This window comes from Gallinula chloropus (genome assembly GCF_964237585.1).
Source record: "Gallinula chloropus genome assembly, chromosome: 2".
NCBI classification, from domain to species: domain Eukaryota; kingdom Metazoa; phylum Chordata; class Aves; order Gruiformes; family Rallidae; genus Gallinula; species Gallinula chloropus.
In genome coordinates this window covers 125765721-125786186 of record NC_140086.1, presented here as the reverse complement: position 1 = coordinate 125786186, position 20466 = coordinate 125765721, and the positions used below count along the sequence as shown (strand labels likewise).

General features: G+C 42.1%; 1 protein-coding gene across 1 annotated transcript in view; it reads left to right on the top strand.

Annotated features, from left to right (window-relative positions):
- The first annotated feature begins 1081 nt into the window (after positions 1-1081).
- PLCL2 (phospholipase C like 2) overlaps positions 1082-20466 on the top strand; it is a 107006-nt gene continuing 87621 nt past the window's right edge. Inside the window, exons 1-2 of the mRNA XM_084280575.1 lie at positions 1082-1162; positions 1975-2553. Coding sequence (XP_084136701.1) covers positions 2218-2553 — 336 coding nt within the window. The 5' untranslated portion in view covers positions 1082-1162; positions 1975-2217. The remainder of the gene's footprint in view (positions 1163-1974; positions 2554-20466) is intronic.

The following is a 20466-nucleotide window of genomic DNA, read 5'->3' as shown; positions in this document are numbered from 1 at the left end:
CTATTGCAATATGCAGCTGTGTCGAGATGTAAAACTAAACGTGTGGCTTTGAACTACTCCTCATACACAAAGTCACTCGCGTTGGTCTCATAGCAAATGTGAGTACGCATGGGGCATGTAAGGGTACACTGGCTGCCCTTGGTTCGCTGCGGACACTTCTCGGGGCAACCACCAAATTGCAGCTTTCCCGAACCTTTTATTACTTCAGACCTCCGTCACCTTCTTTCCTTCATTAATTAACAGATCTAATTGGACTCGCCAGCTCCCGCCCGCCGTGAGCTCCGGAGAAGCCCCGGCGGTGGCTGGCGGCCGCGGATCACCTCACGGTGCGCGGGAACGACCGTTGGGCGGCCGCCGCGCCCCCCTTCTCCCCCCCCCCCCGCCCTTCCTGCGTGTCCCGGTGGCCGGCGAAGCCCGTTTGATGGTCACGGGCGCGGCCGCTGGGCAGGGCGGGTTGAAGGGCGCGGATCCCCGACGGGAGGGGTGGGAAGGGGTCACGGCGCGCCGGGAGCCGCCGTCCGGTGCAGGCTGCGTTGCGCCAACCCCGGGGAAGGGGCGGGGAGCGGGGGAAAGAGGAGCAGAGAACGGAGGATGCGGGCGGGAACGGGGCGCCGAGGAGCGGGCTTTTTCGTGTCAGCCAGGAGCGTCTGCGTGAGGTGGGAGCGTGTGGAGGAATCCAGCGCTAACCTCGCGGCGAGGGAAGGGGCCGGCCGCCGCCGGGGCGGTAGCGGGTCCTGCCCTCCGGCGGAGCTCCGCCGAGCTGCCGGAGGGGGGTGCTGGCGGCGGGGCCGCCCAATCCGCGCGGGGCCGGCCCCTGTGATTGGCAGCGGCGGGCGGAGGAGGGGGCGAGCCCGGTTCGCTTACTCTGCCTTCCCCGGAGAGTTTCCTAGCGGGGGCGGCCGGGGCTGCCTCTTCCCTCAGCTCTGCCGGCATTTCCCACATCGGGGCTGTTGCCGAGCATTGAGCCGGAGGAGGCGGCGGCGACAGCAGCAGCAGAGAGCGAGCGAGGGAAGCAACCACATGAATCAGTTTCTCTCTGTATCCGGCTCCGGGCAGAGGCGGCGACCATAGCGGGGAGGAGGGGAGAGGGGGGAAAAAGCGGCTACTGCAGCAGCGCCGGCGGCAGCCGGGGGGAGACTCCCCTTGCCACCTTGCCGCCGAGGTGGGTAGCGGGGGCGCAGCGTGCGGGAAGGGGCCGGCGACGGGGTGGGAGCGCGGCTACGGGGTAGCGGCTCGGGAGCGGCGGGAGGGTTGGGGGTGCTGCCGCTCGGGCCGCGGCTGTAAGCGCCTGTGAGGCGGCTGGATGGTGGGCAGGCAGCGGGGAGAGGAGAAAAGTTGCCGATGGCGGCGGGGAGAGGGTGCCCCGCGGGGCGGCGGCGGCGCTGCTCCCGTTCCGCTGCTTCTCGCCGTCGCGCGTGGCTGGAGAGGGGCTGCGGCGGGTCGTCCCCGCCGTGCGTGGGACGGGCTTTCCCCCGGGCCGGGGCCGGAGGGTTTGAGCCGCCTTGTGCTTCCAAGTTCTCTTTTCCCTCCCGCTTCGTGGCTCCGCGATTGTGGGTTTCACCGTGAGGCTGAAAATACCGCCATCAACGCCTGCCTTGTTTTCCTGCTTGAGCAGCGCAGTTCCTCCGGTGTCGTACCCCCCACCCGCCAAGACCTTTTCACCCCCCCCCACACACCTCCCGCGGGGCGGGCCGGCCCCCTCTCCCCCGCCGCGGGGCTGCGTTCCCGCGCGGCGCTGCCGGCGTGCTGCGCGGCCCCCCGCGGCGCTGCGCGGCACCAGTCCCGCCGGGTCGCCCGTGTGTGCCCGGTGCGGCGCCTCGCGCGGTCCCTCCCTCCCCTCCCACGCGTGTCGCGCGTGTGTGTGTCCCCTCCCGTGTGCTGTGGTGTGACGCTCCCCCCGCCCGCCCGCCCGCCGCCGCCTCGTGTGAGGGCAGGCTGTCACGTTTCGCTTCTTTCCCTTCGCTCCCCCCCCAGGTGCCGGAGGACGGACTGGTGCTCGCCGAGACGCCGCCGAGGCGTTTGTCGTCCGTCCCCCCCTCCTCCCCTTCCTGGAGCTGCGCGGCCTCAGCTGCTGCCAAATGTGCGGAGGGGAGAGACTTTTGCTCAAATTCCCCCCATCGTAAATACACAGAAAGCGGAAGAAGAGCCACCGCCGAGCAGCTGCGGGAGGCAGGGAGGGGGACGGCAATATTGTTTCTGCTGTAGTCAGGGAGGCTGATGGCGGAGTTTGGCAGCGGTGGCGGCACCGGCGGCGGGGGGCTCCCTTCCTCCCCGGGGCCGGTCCAAGGGAAGGTGGCCTTCAAGGCAGGGGATGGAGAAGGAGGAGGCGGAGGAGGAGGAGGCGGTGGAGGTGGCAGCGGCGGCGGGAGATGCCGCTTTGACAGTGCAGGCAGCCGGGTCTCCAACGGGGACTGTGCCTTAGCGGGAGCCGGCGAGGAGCCGGGATCAGCTCCTCCTGCGAGCCCGGAGAGCAGCAGCAAAGAGAAAGGATTTTCCACCAGTCAACAGCGAGAAGGCAAGCCCGGCATCCCCCGGAGGAGCAGCATAATAAAGGTAAGAGCACTTGCTCCTCCCCATCGGAGTCTTGGCTCTTTTCTCCGTGACAGAGGCAGAGAGATGCGGGCGATAGATTTGGCTCGCAGACCCTTGGCTCTAGATGAAAGGATAGGCGTCTTCCCCCCCTCCTTCTTTTTTTCCCCTCCTGTGGTGAAGGGACTTGAATTTTCCTTTGTCAGAAGTGGACAGCAGTGAGAGGATGGATTTGTACACATCCACGCTTGGGGGTTGGGAGGGCATTGTATTTTGAGGTTTATTAAAACAGAAGGCTCTAACTCCTGTTGGAGAAGGCGAGGGAAAGTACCTGGTTTGTAAAAAGACAACATGGGCACCAGCCTGGCAGGGAAAGGCATGGATTGCTCAGTATCCTTGTTATTTTGGATGCACCTGTGCAGAGCAATTTTGTGGCTCCATTGGCTTGTGTGTGTGACAGGCACGCAGCAGGTGATGAGAGATTCGGGATCTCATTGGACTGGGGGTGGGAGAAGGTAGAACAAGGAGCGTCCTTCTTGTTAAAAGTGACATCTCGTTTAACAGTAGGCTGTGTTGTACTTCACCTATTGAAACAGCTTTATTTGTACTTGGCATATTCTGAATGCTACTGTTTCATCTTGAAAAGTAGGGGGGAGCATCAGTGGTAGAATGTGGATCAGTGGGGAAAGGAATTGGAGGATTTGTTGTTATACAATTATCTATACAAATACAGTTGTTCCCTTTTGTTAAATTCGTGATTCCTGAGAGATGACACGTCTTGGTTTAGCTTTCCCAACTCCAGTGGAAAGGTTGAGAGAATACAGAGAATTTACTCGTGGTATAACGGCTGTACTAGCTGTAAAATGAAGCACAACTTGAAGTACTTATGAACAGAGTTTAATCAAGATCAGCTAGATTAAAACCAGGCTAGATTTGTTGTTGTTTTAGATATTTATATGCCTCCAAAATCAGTGTATGAAGTTCTGTTGGGTGGATGATAGAAAAGCCTGTGGAAATTGATGACTAGTAGTGTATCTCGAGTTGTGTTAAGGTCTTCTGGAGCTTGCTGTGAAAACCAAGGGGAGAGCAAGGGCAGTCAGCAGTGGAACACATTTGACAGCCGGCACCCACCCTTCCTGTTCAAGCAGTGATGCTGGGCGTGTTATATTTGTGTGTGTTAAAGAAATTAGAACAATAGACAAAGGGTGATGGAGCTTGGTGTTGGAATAACTTAATGTTTACTGGTTTTGCCAGTGGGGTTTTTTTTTTTTACAGGTCTGATCTTTCCTAACACTGTTTTGTTTCTTCTGTGAAAGCCCATACTAGCGTTGTTTGCAGAGTCTATCATGCTGTCATGGTACTTTGTAGTGTATGATTTGATTATACAGCAACCTTCTGCCTCTCTGGGGACCAAACAAGAATACAGTACTTAGGGATGTGAGGTATTAAGATCAAGAAGCAGGAGATAAAGAAATAAGTTTTGGATTGCATTTCATGAATACCTAAGTCAAGGTTCTTAGTCTCTACAGAAATCATAGCACTTGGGAATATAAAATTATTCAACTTTCTGGTATTATTATTGATGAATACCATTTTGCAAATGTGAACAGTAATCTGCTTACCTGCCAAGAACTGGTTACTACAACTTTGTGCTATCATTTGAATATTTATCATGAGTGGGAAAAATCTGACAACAGTACTGTTAAGGCTACGTGGTCGATACTTATTTAGATAGGACTGTTTTAATGCTCCTGGGAGAAATCACTTGTCTTCACGTATAGCGAATATTCTTCTGCCTGCTAAGTTCAGCAGTTCACAGGTTGTTTGAATTCGGTTGTGTAGGTGCCTAGTTTTTGATGTGAAACCTTCTGGAATATCTGGCATGAGTAAGAAACCTTAAGGTGCTGCTTCTTGCCTCCTCCTGCAGAGCAAAAGTCTGTAAAACAGAATGGAAAAAGTAAAATGTAATCTGTTTTTGGAAAATGTTCCTGGAATTTTTGTAACGTACCTCAGCGAGGTAAACCTGCTCTTAAAGAATACACGGGTAACCTCAGGATAGGTCTGTGCCACGCAGATGCAGGTTTCATACCTACCTGCAAAACGTAACATTGTCAGTTGATCTGTAAAATGCACACTTATGGACTATATAATACTTCAGATGTTTTGCCTGCAGATTACTGTGTAGGCTTTTGAGTCAAAAACAGAAAATTGGTGCTTGAATAATAGTTCCAATTGAGATTAAATTCTTTAGCACTGCATGTTTGTGCATTAAAATCAGGAGCACAGAAATGGATTTTATTTTGGTTTTAGTCTGTGCTTCCATTGGTTGTCTATTTTCATAAAACTTAAGAGCTGTTGCTGCATTCCCCCCCCCAACTTTCCTTTCTTACCTGAAGTCCCTGTTCTTTTATTTTTCACTGGTTCTGTGTTCTTTTTTTTTTTTTTTCTTTCTACTTTGGCATTTCTATTTCTACATAATATTGGCTTTTTCTTTCCTGGTTGGTACAAGAGGATATGCTCTGTAAGGTCAAAGTGTCATCTAGGATGATGACAGGTGGTAAGGCCACCATTGCCAGAAAACCAATATGATCTTCATGCCCTGGTATTTTACTTGGCTTTTATATATAATCTGCATTTAGGCTGAAAGTGTTAAGTAGCAATTTTTTATGGACTGGCCTATGTCACTGCCTACCTTTGCTGAACTGAACTTGAGGGCTAGGAACTGCCTATCTGTGTTTATAGAGATTCTTCCACTTTGTATTTCTTGCTGTCTGTATCGATGAGATTCTCATTTTTCAGAGGTGATAATGACAACACATTGTGCATTCACAGGATTTTGGCTCTTCACATACCTGATTTGTGGACCAATTTACATACTGCTTTTTTGTATGTGGTGGGATGTTTTTGGTCTCTACTTTGTTTTTCCATAATATTTTCCTTGGTTTCCTTTAATGTCATTTCCTACAACAGTTCTATAATACCCTGTCAAGTGAACTTACGGTGACTCCATCTTGCAGTTCCAAGTGGATTTCAGCATCCTGTGAACTTCTCTTAGCTGGTCTGAGAGTTGACAGCGGGCTTGCTTTATTTTAATGTGAGGTTCCTCTGCATCTCTCTCTTTAAGAGACTTCGAGGTGGTAGGAGTTTGAGAATCCTTAAGGCGGCACATGACTTGTGATGCTTTTTCCTCAGAGCTGCTTGCTTCCAGGGGTCTCCAGTAAATGCTTACAGATCCTCACAGTTTGTCAAAACTGTAGAACTAGGCAGAAAGACGTCCAGAGGGATAAATATGCCTGTAGTAGGAGAGGTGGCTTGGTGATGAAATGAGGCTTTGGAGTGACTGCAATTACTTAGGAACACAGGAAGGAGAAGTAAGTGGAGAGGGGTGGCTTGTCATTCTGTGAGCAGGAATGTTCTTATCAACATGTGTCTGGAAGCAAAGTCCATTTTTTGTGTGTTTTTTGCACGTAATAATACTGATCTCAGTGTCAATAAATTCTTTGGCTGATAATGTAAACAAATCTCTCTCCCTTTTTTTTTTTTTTTAATTCTGGGCGTAAACTCAGGCTTTCATTTTGTAAAGTAATGCACTTGCTGAGCTTTGGCAGCCCCCAAGTTCCAAAGTCTGTGAGAAGAGAGGAAGAGGAACCAAATTTAGCAGGTAGATGTTCTAGGGTATAATTTTCAGCAGCTTTGCTTTTGAAACTAAACATTCTTATATCTGTGTCTTTCTGCTACCGAGTAGTTCTACAGCATATGCACAAAGATCTTCTTATTGTAATGCCAGCAGATATTACTATCTTCTTCAGTCTTCTGTGATCTCTGGTTCATACTGTTTACCTGTTCGTATCAGGTGTACGAAATTTGATGTATGGAGAATTTTATGGGCTGTTTTCTGCTACTGTGATTGTTTAAAAGGCTTTAGTATAAAGACTCTTGCCTTTATAATAGATTCTGAAGTAGTATTTTCAGTAGATCTAGGTCCACTTCAGTCCTAAATTAACTTAGCTGCAATGGCATGTTAGCAAGTCTTTGCAGAGTCCTATGAATCATACATGTTCAATTTCTATCTAAGAGGCTATAAAGGAGTTAGGTTGCTGGAATTAGCTTAAGGTATATGAAATTACCTGGACTTCAGTCATATTTCCCGTATTTCCATTTTGGGAAAGAAACCTATGTAGTAATGCTTTTTTTCTGAAATATATATAGGTGTTTCTGCCTGAGTAACTTCTCAATCTGCGGGACATTTTCAAGTATGCTCATTTGAGCAGTGAGACTCAAAAGTTCTAAGGGAAACAGCCCTATAGAGGAAAGAGGGACAAAACCAGAGTGTACTTTGTTTCTCCACACCCTTTCCCCTTGGAAACAAAGTTCTACAGTATGAGCTGAATTCCTCCTAGCTACAAAAGTAGATACTTATGGAAGAAAGACAGGAATGTCCCAACAATAGAAGTTACTTTGCTCAGGTCTTACCTTGGGCAGGCTTCGAACCAGACGCTTGAAGTGTAGATTTTTCTGAGCCCTTTCCGAGTTGGTTTGTTTCTTAGTTTCTTCTTGTTGATTTATTGTAGATCTATCTCATCTCTTTGGTTTGCCTGATAGTATGAGAGATCTGCAGGTCCATAAATCCTGGAGCTTCCTGTTAGGGGATACTTTCTGTTTGATTTGTTGGACTCTCACCAGACTACTGAAGGCTACCAGCACCTGGCAGCATTTGCATTCCTCCTCCTTCATCTCCTACTACTTCTTGTGTACTGGTTTCCTAATTTAAAAAAAAATAAAAATTATGTTTTAAAGCAATTCTTAACACCATATAGTAGGTTTCTCTAAATCATGTTTTCTGTCATATGAAAGCTGTATATTGTAGGTATTTGCATATAACATAGTGTATATACATTAGATAATGTATATCAGGCATTTTACTACTTGCTGATGGTGACACTGGACTGTCACATCCGCTGAGTGGGTACATAGTGCATCACATTTGGTGTATATTTTTTTAATGTGCATTATTACTTTCTGTAGACCAAATCAATCAAAATTATTTTGGGATACGTATATAATGCTAGTAAAAAAAGAAAGAAACAAAAAGTGTTTGTAGAAATGGATAGAGGACAAAATTGACTTTACCCAAGATCAGTGTGTAATTTAGTTAGCTTACTTACTATAGCCTGTGAAGAGAAAGTATTATTTCCGAAAGATGACTTGGAGTGGGAGCTTAATTTGGGTGAATTTAGCTTCTCTGACTTCTTTTCTGGAAGAGTTTATCTGTCTCTTTCTGTTGACTCAGTAAAGAGCTTGGCTTGTGTGAATAATAGCAACTCCTTCACCGCCTCCACCCCCAAATCCTTAGAATATCCAGAAAACATCTTCAGTCTGTTCAGTGGTGAAAAAAAAAAAACAATTCATGGAGTTTAAAAATCTTCATGAATACCTGATGAGGTTTTTTTTATGCCTATTGTTGATACGACTATTAGTTTAGATTCTTTGTTAAATGAGGAATTGGAGCAGCGGTCTCCTACCTATGGCTCACAGATAATACGGTACTCCAATGATTTTGTTTGCATCTGTGGAAGATTAGAAAATGTAAACTGAGACTGACAGGATAAGTTAATTGCGTAGTTTCCCAGGCTTTGCTGGTCTGTGGGTGATAATGGCATAGGTCCTTATATTCTTCCCCCTGACTATTTAAAAAAAATCCAACCCAAATAATCTTTGCTGATTGTCAATCTTTCAAGGCCAAATTAACTTAAACCCACATATTATAATACTGGTTGATTTATTCTAAAAATATTTACCTTTGCACGCTAATATAATATAGACCAGCAGCATATGTGCATTGAAAAATGTTAAAAAATAGAGCTGGGAGAGACCTCAAGAGGTCAGTCTACTCTGCTCCACTGCTCTGTTCCAGGATCAACTGTTAATAAATTTCAGTATGATGCTCTTTGTCTTCTAATCACCTTCTGTTTGTGATCCTTCTACGCGGAATTGCTGGCTGATTATTCCTCTTTGTATATGGGCAAAAGCAATCATTCTCACACAGTTTCAAATGCAGCCAGACTGCGGTCTAATTATTTCAGATCATATCTTCAATTTGTCAGGTTCTTTGTGATATTTAACTGAACATCCAACATGCATGCAACTCTTCCATATTCAGGTGAACAGCCAGATTTAACTATGCTCTCATTTCCATCATACAATTACACTGTATGTAAATTATACAATTAGGCGATTGTGGTTTATGGGATTCAAATACAAGTTCAAATTCTATACTCCATGGTTAAACTAAAAAGCAGCTTTTTTTTTACTCTTTACCACCTTAAGCCAGGCATTTTGATGTTGCGGAATCTAGTTTGGAAATACAATTTATGAGAAAATGTCTTTTCCTTCTAAATACATTAAAATAATAGTAAATACAGACTTGTAATACACCTGATAGATTGCCACGTTGACATAAAAAGGGGGCTGCTTTGTTTGCCTTTAAGCAGAGAAAGCGTCATCTTTCCCTGTTTCCCAGTTGTGTTTATAAAGACTTACAGTTACTGTTCTACAGTAGATTTTCACATTTGGGATGCCTTTTTAACACTGGTAGTGCCATCATGTACTTCTCCCTGTTGTAGGAGATTATGTATGGAGCGATCCTTTGGAATGATACGTTGCCAATCCTCTTGACTGCAGTAGATCTGTTAATTTCTGTTTAACTAGTTACTTTTTAAGAGCCGGTGGTACAGACTCATCTGTCCCTTGTTTGTGAGGAGGGGCGTGTTTGAACTCACCCACCTCTTGCCTCCTAGACCTTGACCTCACAAAACATCAATGTTAAGATGGTGAAGAGTGCAATGTAGCATGTGACTGGAAATCAGCAGTACTGAGCCTTGCAGTGTTAACTGGTGCAGCCTTGGGAAAGTTAAACAGATGTGAATCATTTCTGCCTCTCCTGGGATTTCTTGTACTGTCATATGACCCTTTGGAATAAGTAATAAAATATCCCTGAGTACTTCAGATTGTATACTGTGTATGGGGATCTTTTCAGACACCAAATATCCATGTTCTGGAAGTTGCAGCACATACTTCATACCTACAGGGAGACAGGAAGTGCCTTTGAAAAACAAACAAACCAATCCCTTTTCGGAATAGCAACCGAGAGTTTTATAAAATGAAAATTGTAAAATAACAAGATACTAAGCCAGATTTCCAAATTTATAGTGAAATATTTTACTGAAAATTTATTTGTGGGTTTTATTTTTTTATAAGAAATAGGTACCTTACAGATATATAGTGGGTAATCGATATTAGGTGTATTAGTGTCATGACTGTTCTGAGACCTGAGAATGGTTTGCTATTACCTCTAAATTATGAGATAATCAGTATTGCAGGAGGAAAAGATCCACTGCTGTTTTTTTAGAAAGCAATTCCACAGATTTTCCAAGTTATTTTTTACGGTTGAGCTTCTGTGATATTATTTTGCCCTCACTAAAAAAGACAGAGCATTGTAAGGTTCTGAGCGTGCTTTGGTGTGTTAGCATCCATGTACATGAACATATCCCCATCCTTTACTGTCCTTCTTAGTGTATGATAGAAGAGGAAGAATGATTGTGAAATTCTGCAGCAGAACAGTCTGCATGGGTTTTTTTTTTCATGAAACACCTCTTATGATGGAAAATCCTGGATGTTTTATGTGTTTCATTACCTAGTTCCTGATGACAAAGGTGTCTGACATTGTCTGTCAACTGTTTACTCGTAAGTCCCCTAAAGTGCAAATGACTAAATAAAATGTTTACTTAAAAAAGTAATAATCCAGTTGCTTAATTCTTTGTATTAAGTGTCATTTGGACTAAAACAACAAGAATTCAGCTGGCTGTCAAGCTTTAGTTTAGATTGTCTGTGTATTTTTGGGATAGGCAGTTGGTAACCCCTGCAAGCCATAGGGGAAGAGCTGTTTAGGAAAAAAAGAAGGCACAAAAGTGAGTCTTTTTATACTCTGAATATGTCTTTTGCTTTAGCAAATTAGAGACAGAATGAATTTCTTTCATGCACATATTGTAGAAGAAGTTAGTTTCCGAGTTGCTGAAATAATACTTAGATTCATTGCAATATTTCTAAGTTTACAAATACATATATTTTAGCTACATAAGGCAGGAAAAACCTAGTAATGGTTGGAATTAAATTGCTTCAGGAAATAGCTTGAATCAACTGAAACATATTTTGTCATTTACAGAGAATGGTCACTAAACCAGTTTTTTTTTAGTTATGCTGACAGCAGATTGTTGCAAAAGGTATTTCTAGTCTGAATCCTGGAGTTAAAGGCTAATATTTATGTGATATGAGAGAATGTATTTAGTCATGGCACATTACTACCACATAGTGGAGAAAGCTAGAGCAGACATAAGTAGCTTGAGTTCGAATAGTGTCACATTTTTCTTGCTTTTGAAGAGCCCCAAGAGCATTTTATGGCCTATTGGATGTACTTAATTTGTTAAACTCCAGCTCTCCTTTATATTCTCTTTCTTCCCCCCAATGGTAGCAGTTGCAGTGATGCATCTCTCAGCTGTTGTTTGAGGTGGACGCTTCTCAGCTTTATTTGTTCCTCATCTTAATGCGTGCCACATGCCTCACACTCGGTCCTCCTTCAGGGTTTGCTATCTGCCCTGAGAGCGGTGGTGTAGGGCGAGGACACTGAGTGCTTCTAGATGGGAGTGCTATCTTTTGGTATCCTCTAGCTTTAGATGTAGGACTGTGGAAGAATGTGTAAAATTAGGCTTCTACGATCTGACTTGGCCTGGTTCTGGTTTCTGCCACCTTGTCTATTGTGTCACCCTCTCTGTCCCTCCCCTTCTTTGGTCTCTCCCTATCCCTCATACATCTTAGCTTTTCTGCTTCAGCAGCAGAGAGACCAGAGACTGGCCATGCTTTGCTTTTCTTCCTCAGCAGCTAGTAAAACGCTAGAACTGAGTAGAGCTCTCTGTGATGTGTGCAATACTGTAGTAGCTCATGCCTGCTTGTGAATCTCCTGCAAGGAGGAACAGAGTTTGGGTGTCAGTGTGAGGCTGTTGACCTTCACGGTGGGTTTAAGTCCTACAGGGTTTGAGGCCAGAACCTGTGATGAAGGCTGAATGCAGAGCTTAGTGCAGACCCGTGTTTACCCCAGACTTCAGAAGTTGCCAGCCCGTATAAATTATGAAAGACTGCCCTGGGTCAGACCAAAAGTCCATTTGGCTCAGTAGTTTGCCTCCAACAGCAACTGCAATAGGATAGAAGAAAAGAAAAAGCCTCCCTTCCTGACATCTGCTTGCAACCTTCAGTGGTTCAGAGCCAAGACATTTTTGTGTTTAATAATCCATACATTTTTTTTCCCCTCCATTAATTGTCAAAGGCCAGTTTGAATCTTGTAACCTTTTCACCTCTGTAATGTCCTGTGGCAGTTTCTTAACAACATGTTGTATGAAGAAGTCCTTTATGGTCTTGTTTTGCCTGGCAGCTACTTGTTTACTTGCTGTCTTCTGGTTCTTGTGGTAGAACAGGTAACAACTAACTGTTTTTGTACTCACTTTGTGTTCCACAAATGAGTTCAAAGGTGTTAATCACACTTGCTTTATGTCATCTTTTTTTCCGTGCTAACGAATCTTAATGGGCTTACTTGTTCTACCTGTTTAAGCTATCCTGTGCTTTATTCATTCTGCTGCCTTTCTATGTATTTTTTCTTCCATTTTATTAATTTTTTTGCAGTGTGTGACTAAAATGATATTCCAGATGTGTGCCAGACAAATGTGTAAATCTGCTGTGGCATAATGAATGTTTTGCAATATTGTGATACTAATTTGGACTGTAATTTATTTATTTTTCATGTTGTCATCATCAAAGATTTAAATGGTATCACTGTGACTAATTGGCAATGGGAGAGTGCGGTTAAAACCTTTTACTAAATATTTAAAACATTCTCTTTGAAGAATTGTGTAAGAATGTGCTGGTGATGATACTTGCGGCCTCACCAGAGCTGAGTATAACGGAACACATCTTGAGTACTGTGCTCAGTTTTGGGCCCCTCACTACAGGAAGGATATTGAGGTGCTGGAGTGTGTCCAGAGGAGAGTGACGAAGTTGGTGAAGGGTCTGGAACACAAGTCCTATGAGGAACTGCTGAGGGAGCTGGGGCTTTTTTGTCTTGAGAAAAGGAGGCTGAAGGGAGACCTTATTGCTCTCTGCAACTAGCAGTTGTAGAGATGTCGGGGTTGGTCTCTTCTCTTGGGTGACAAGTGATAGGACGAGAGGGAATGGCTTGAAATTGCACCAGGAGAGATTTAGATTAGATATCAGGAACAATTTATTTACTGAAGGGGTTGTCAAGCATTGGAATAGGCTGCCCAGGGCGGTGGTGGAGTCACCATTCCTGGAAGTATTTAAAAGGCATATAGATGAAGTCCTTAAGGACAGGATCTAGAGGTGGGTTAGTCAGGGTTGGGCTATAGTTGGACTCAGTGATCTAAAGGGTCTCTTCCAACCCAGGTGATTCTATGATTCTATAAGTGGCTGGCATTAATATCTTTGCAGGAGACTGAAGTTCTATTGGAAATCTTATAACATTCTAGAAAGTCTTTTTATGGTATGGTTGACACAAAACATTGCTGATTAGCATATCTAGCTTGTACCAATAGTCAAGTAACGTTCACTTGCATAATAACAATAAAATAGCAGGGACATTGCATAAAGCTGAAAAATCTAGTACTAGTACAAGTGCTTTCATTTTATAACAATACCTTAAATATGAAAAAGAAAGGACCTTGGTTTTGAGTAATATTTTGGATGTCCCAGATTTTGGATTTTAAGGTTCTTGCTGAACGCTTGTGTTAATGGATTATTTTAGCCAATCTTCTATTTCTTTTGCTTTTCTAATGTGTGAGGCTCTTCAGGACACCTGTGTCAGGGGAGCCAAGAAGGCATTTCTAGTCTTTAGAAAACTCGTATAAAGTATTACAATGAGATCAGATAGCTTCATGAAAATAGAAAAGCATCTAATTCTTCTCAGAAGAATTCATCTGAGGATTAGAAAAGTTGTTAAATGGTTACAGTAAGCAATGAAGGATAAAAATAACTTAAAAGTTTTAGGTCTCAGGAGACTCGTACAACAGTATTTTCTTGGAAGGAAATCCCAAAACTCTGTCACCTGAGCTGTTGAAAATAGAAATTGTGTGAAGTGTCTCTTAGGATGCCCTCCTGAGTTTCTCTTAGGGTTATCTCCTTTATTTCCTCCTCCCCACCCCCTTTTTTTTTTTTCCCCTCCTTTTTCTTCTTTCTCCTCTGAGGGTGAAACAGTTTCATTTTCTTTTTTCCTTCTTCAGAACTTTCTGGTTATTGAGAAGGGAATAATACCTAATCTGCCCATTCCTTCTCAGTTGGGCTGCTGTGTTGAGACAAGTGAAGACACCTTTGTTATCCCTGAATCCTCAGGCTTTTGTGTGTCCACAGTCAGTGTCTGTCTCAATTTCTGAGCATCACTGTCAGCAACATTATGTAATTTTTAAGTCTGGAAGATTCAGATAATTTTACTGCTAGTTTTAAAATGTCTTATTATGTTATTTTTCTTCTTTTTGAAAGCACACTCAGTGGGAATAACAGGTATAGAATATGACGTGGATTTACATTATTTTACATTTGGAAATGAATATTTCTGTTGATAAATATAGAACTTAACCTCCCAAAATAGTATTTTAGGAACTCCTGCCTTACCAGGAAAAAACCCCAACTTTTTGTCTTGGTAATTGCTGATGAATTTTTATATTAACCAGAAAGCACAGCTCAAATAGATACTTTCAGTGCGGTCAGCTACAACAAACACATATTTATTTTCCACTTCTAATCCCAGATTTGACTCCATCCTTTGTGGATATATAAAATTTACTATCATCATTTGCAGGAAGGCAGCTGAGATGAGAGGAATGCTGAAGAGACTTGTGATTAAAGACTTGGCCTCTAAAAATTGATTTGCAAGATTAACCACTTGCCACAGACTTAAGAATCTTGAATTAATTTAATTTTTTAAAAAAGTAATTAGATTCTAATGTTTAGATTTATAGCACAGTCTGCAAGCAGTCCCTGCATGTATTGGAAATACTCTGAAGTGAATAATCAATTATTAAACTTATTTCAGGGTGTTTTTTTTTCTGGTGAATTTAGTAAAATTATATTATGCAATACAATACCGTCAGCTAAATGCATCTTTTGATGAGAAAACATACCGCTTGTGATTTAACGTGGTGCTTAATTGTCCACCATGAAATAGGCGTTGTATTAATTCAGTAGATGCTTGGAGTACTTTATAAAATGGCACTTGTGGAGAAATAAGAGTTTTCTGATGTGTTCTGTTACAGCATAGCTGATAAATATTTAAAAGGCTTTTGTATAAAACAAACACCAGTAAAATTATTTAGTATATAAACCAATTTTTGTTTGGTTTTGTTTGGTTCAGAACTTGTGAAATAATTGAATAATTGTGAAAGCTACTCCTTACTTTTTTGTTTACTCTTCTGGAAATGCATACCTCATAACCTTTCCTTTTTTTAAATGTCTGATCTGCACCGCTTAAAATAGTTGATGGGGATAAATCATGGGCTTCTACTGCAGGCTTTTTCTCTGCTTTGGTTACAAGCCAGGTGGGCTCTTGTGTTTAACTACTTTATTCCAGGATTTTTGAGAAATGTAATGCAGACTTAACTCTTGGTCCATGGATTTAAAAATCTTACATAATTGTTAACAGTACAGCTGTATGAACCTTTCTCTTTTTACTTGTCTGGAAGACATCATAAACTTTTGGAGGCCCTTGCAGGAGAATGTAAATGGTGTTGGTCTTGCACAGATCAGCTGATGACACAGTTTAAAGCCCTTACATAACCTTTCCTATCCTTGAATTCCAATTGCATTCAGGAGAAAGCTAATATTACTCAATATTCATGCCCATGAAGTTGACTTGCAGGCTCATAAGCACATTAGGAACTTCATCAGTCTTATCCTTGAACTTCTTGGGACTCCCCAGCTGAGTTTTCTTGCTTTGTTGGTCCCCCAGTTGCTTCAGACAGTGCGTAAGCTTTTGCTTACTTCAGTTGTCCTTTTCTTTGGAGTAACTGTAATGAAACCCTTTGAGATGAAGTGTACAAAGTATGTGATTGGCATTCCTGTTATGTTTACTTACAGTACTGTCTGACCGTAACCTTCAAAAATCGCAAGTCAAGTGCTCATACTCTATTGTGGGGTTTTTTTTTGTTTTTCTTGTCTTTATTTTTTGTTTGATTATAAGACTTGAAAACTAATGTATCAATTTCCTTTCAGTGGTCCTTAGACTTAAACCATTCTGCATGTGCACTGTATTTTCCAGTTCTTGGCATAGGAATGTATAAATTCATATAAAACTGAAGTTAATTTGAAGACTGAGATATAAGGATCCATAAGGGCTTTTAATAATAAACACCATGTATCATATTTACCATAGCATTTGGAAGAACATTTGGTTATTGTACAGACAGCTGTGGTGTTGGGCAGATAATAATAGAATATAATACTGATGAAAAATTTTATTTTTTATCAATGTATATATTTGGTTTTATTCTTTTATTTCTTTGTTATTTTTTATTTTATTAGCAAAGTGCTATTGTGTATTTTAAGTAGTTTCAAACTCCTAGCAATGATTTAATAAGTTTTGTAGTTAATTGTCTAATGTTTAGGAAGAATGTTAACTGTTCTTTACATTGATCTTATGTTTAAACTATCTGTTTCAACAATTTGAGAGCAAATATCATGTATTTCTGAACTGTGTTAGGATAGAGGCCCTGCAAGCTTTATCCACATGATCTGGTGATAACAGGAGTCAGATGCCAACAAACTTACATTTAGGTCACTATTTATGAAAATTTCTCTAGAGGAAAAGAAAATAGGATAAACAGTTATACAAAACGCTCAAAATGTACGAATTACAGAAATCCAGGGATCTAACTATGCTGGTTAAAAAATGAAGTTCTGATAGTTGAAAGTGTTTAAAATGTTCTTGACAGGCAAAACTTCAGGAAAAAAGTAAGTGAGGCCTCAATTCAAAACTCCTAATTTCTTATATTAGAAAGGAAAAAAAAATAGTTCTGTATTAGTTCAGGCCAACAACTTGGCAGGATTTTAAATCTGAGTCCAAGGTTTCTGAAACCAGAGGCTTGAGAATGTTACCAGGTTTCAGGGCTAGCAGTGAATGGCAAATACAGTGATTTCACAGATAGCTGAGAGGTAAATCATAGTCACTGTGTTTGAAGGAGTTCCTTGATAAATGTAGAATTACATACAATAACAAACAGAGAGAGGTGTGTTAAGTGTTGGTGTTGCGTATGTGCCTTGTTGCTAAGTAGTAGAGCAGCTTTTGAGAGCGGGTGGGAAAAAAGTGAAGGATTTCTGGTCTTGGCTCAGAGGGAGATTTATGCTGAGAACAATGTGAGTGAATGAAGCAAAATGTTTTTGTGTCCTTTATCTACAACTTTGGTAGCTCATAAATGATTTCGGCATGGTATAGCATTATGGAAAGCTACACTGGCTTGTATTTCGTGGTGGTGTTTTTGTTGTATGTTTGTTTAGGTTTGGGGTTTTTTTTTCTTTCTGCCAGTTAATGTCTTGCTGGAAAGTGTCTTGAGAGATCTTATTGTGAGAGGCAGCTGTTGAGCAGCAGCAAAATCCCTTTGTGACTTGTCAAATCATCTTCTCTCAGCATTACAGTGTATGAAATTAATGCGACATTTCTTAACCTTCCTTCTGGAAATACATTTCTTTTTATGGTGGTTCTTAGTTTATAAGATTTCTTTTCTTAAATATGGGTGGAATAAAATTTTGTGTCTAATTTTTTTTGGTCTGTTTCTACCCTGCTTTTAATGAAAGTCGTGGTCATCCCAGGGAGGAAGCTGCATTTTTCTCTCCAGTATTCCAGTGGGAAAACAAACAGGATTACCATTCTTGCACCTGTTGCATGGAGGAAAGGGAAAGAGGCAACAATTTAGAGAAAATAAAGCATGTTTGGACTTCTGTCTTAAATTGCACTACTGCTCAGGAGTAGGAAAGTCCTCATCCAGCTACATTCCTGTAGATGATACGGGCGAATTCTCTTCACTGTGTCTGTGGTCATTCTCTGTGTAGTTCTGCATTAGGCTGCAGTTCTGTGAGGCAGAAATTACTTTCTCATTTCCATCCCTGTTGTTTTTGTAGCTTGCCAAACTTGTTATTTGTTTTAAATCAGCAATGAAAAGCCGTTTCTCCTTGCCTCCAGGAAATCTTTGTTTTAATGTAATTTGTTTCTGTAAAGCATGATAAGAAATGTACTAAAGCTGTAGGAGACTTCTTGAATAAAAAAATGTTACTGAAAAATGTGCTCATCTCCCACTGTACATTTTCTTTCAGTGTTCACAGTAATTCATTGGAAGAAGGTGTCACCTGCTAGAATTTTATAACCCTGTTTTGTTTATATGTAAGGATTAAAAAAAAGTGTTTTTAAGGTAACTTCAACCATAAAATTAGAAAAATGTCAAAGTTTATGGGTATCTTTTCTCCAGTTTGTCTTTGACTGAAATCCTTAATAAAGGTATTTGTTGTACTCAACTTTTCACACTTTTAAAAATCCAGTTATTGCAGAGCTTGTTAGGGGTGAGGCGCTGGTTTTCACTTATATTGAAGAGAAACAAAGTCTTAGAAATCAATGTAAGGGACTGAGCTGGAACTGTGATCAAGAAAATGTTTTTTAACAACTACTTTGGAAAGAAATCTGTCAGTGTTTCAAATGGAAGGAAATAAGTACTTGATGCAAGAAGGTTTTTTTTTTTAGGGTGACATCATATAACTCCTTTACTTTCAACATCATACACACATTACCTTTTCTGCCCTCTTTTGTGAGATAGTGAGTGGTCTCCTGGCCTTGTTATTTGAGTTCTATGAGTTTACTTGTATTGGTAGCTATGAACAGTAAAGAGAATAGTGCCATTTTACTTTTCTCTATTTGCGTAAAATTATTTTCTTATATGTGTTTCTTCTTTTCCTCCTAGCGTGCATCTCCGCTGTGTATTACTACTTCTTTTTGGAGCCTTTTCTTTTTAGGCTATTAGCATAAAGTTGTTATTTTCTTGGGCAACACTTCTAAGCTTGTTCTATTTAGTTCAATGAGCAGGAGTAATCAAATAGACTGCTATGATAGTTGGTGGATATATGTATTTTAAGGGGAAGACTAGTTTACCAGGAAGACAAAAAACCCCATGTTTAACGTGGGTATCATTGAATTAAAGTTGTAGTTTTTGTTGTATTTCTGTCTGATTCATAGGAGTGTTCTTGATCCATCAGAGTCATTGGAAGAGCTAGTTGTGTAAATAAAACAGAATTCTACTTGCTTTTAAAATTGTTATTAGCAATGTAAAAGCATAGATATTTAAAATATTTCCTGTTTAATTTGAAATGAGATAAAATGCTAGTTAACCTTTGGGTTTTGTGTCTTGTAGATTATTAACTCTGCGAGAAGAGAATGTTGTGTTGTTGTGGTCTTCTAAATGCGCCAACTGGCTTCTGGGTCATAGTGATGCCAGTTTGCTGTTCCAAGTTTGAATTGCTTAAAAAACACACCACAGTCAGGTCAGAGCAGTAAGAGAGAGCGTGTATAGAAAGGGAAAGGTACAGAGCATTGGAGCTGCACATCTCTTGTGCTCTGGTTCTTCTGCATCTTACTTTACCCTTTTGCAGCAAAGGAGAAAGGAAATGGAAAGTAGCTCAAAGCTACCTTATATATTCTTCTTCTTCTGGGGCCAGCCACAGATGCAGTAGCAGGATCCTCACCACATGTGATAGAAGCTTCATGAGTTATTGTAAAGGCTCTGTATTTAAGTTCCCCAGTAAAATTCAGTTCCATCTTACCAGGGTTCTTGTTGGAAAATAAATGGTGGGTTTTGTAAGCTATTTAACTTCTAGGTAGCAGCTGCTCTGGTCCAGTGATGTGCTGTAAAGCAAGCATGATGGTACAACAGTCTCCATCATTTGGAGTGGATCAGAGACTTAAAAACTGAAAAATAAACTAGTTTATTCTGAAACATACTTCTTTTTCTTAAGTCATCTATCAAGAATGGAGTTTCTGTATCTAATCTATTATCCAGTGAGTGGGCATGAAGAATAGTGCTTGCATGCAGGCTCTGAGATGTTTTCAAGGAAGGCAAAAGTGAAGGTTGTCCAGGGAAAGTACGAGCCACAGGACAAATTGATGGGTGAGTGCCTACTGAATAAATATTAGATGGGGACAACCTGTTCAGAAGAGTACAGTGAGTGGAGAAGCATGGCTTGGCAAAGCCTGAACCCTGATTATTGAAAAAGGCAACTCAGTGCTGCTGAGTGTCCAGGCCTCCCTGTCCCTGATCCACAAGCACTGGCTAGATTCTAGCACAGGGAAGGGCAAAATGCCAAGTGCCACACTGGAGCCCCTCCAACAACCCAGGTGCTTCACAGCATGGTTACCTGGAGGATGTGGTGTACTAGGGCCAGTGCTGCCACTGCTGCTGCTTTTGCCTCCTGGGCTGCTCTGCCCATGAGCTGTTGACTGCAGTCGAGTCTGCCAGCCTAGGGAAGCTGGATGAAAGCTGCAGCAGAGCAGCTTTGTGAAGCCAAGCATCCAGCTGTGCATCCTCTTCACCAGCTGTGTGTCCTCCTCACCTCTGCAGAGATTGAGGGGCCTCAGGGAGATGCCCAAGTGCTGCGACAGTGTCTAAGCTCTGAAGAACTTGAGAAGCAGGACAACATCTGCCCCCGTCTTAGAGACCTCAGTGTGGAGGAAGGAGTATACAGTGAAGCCCTGCAGCACCCCTGCTACTTGCACCCCCCCCACCCTTTTGCAGAGAAAAGTTTGAGGATAAAGTAATTAAGTATCATTATCCCTCAGTATTGTCCTAGTAT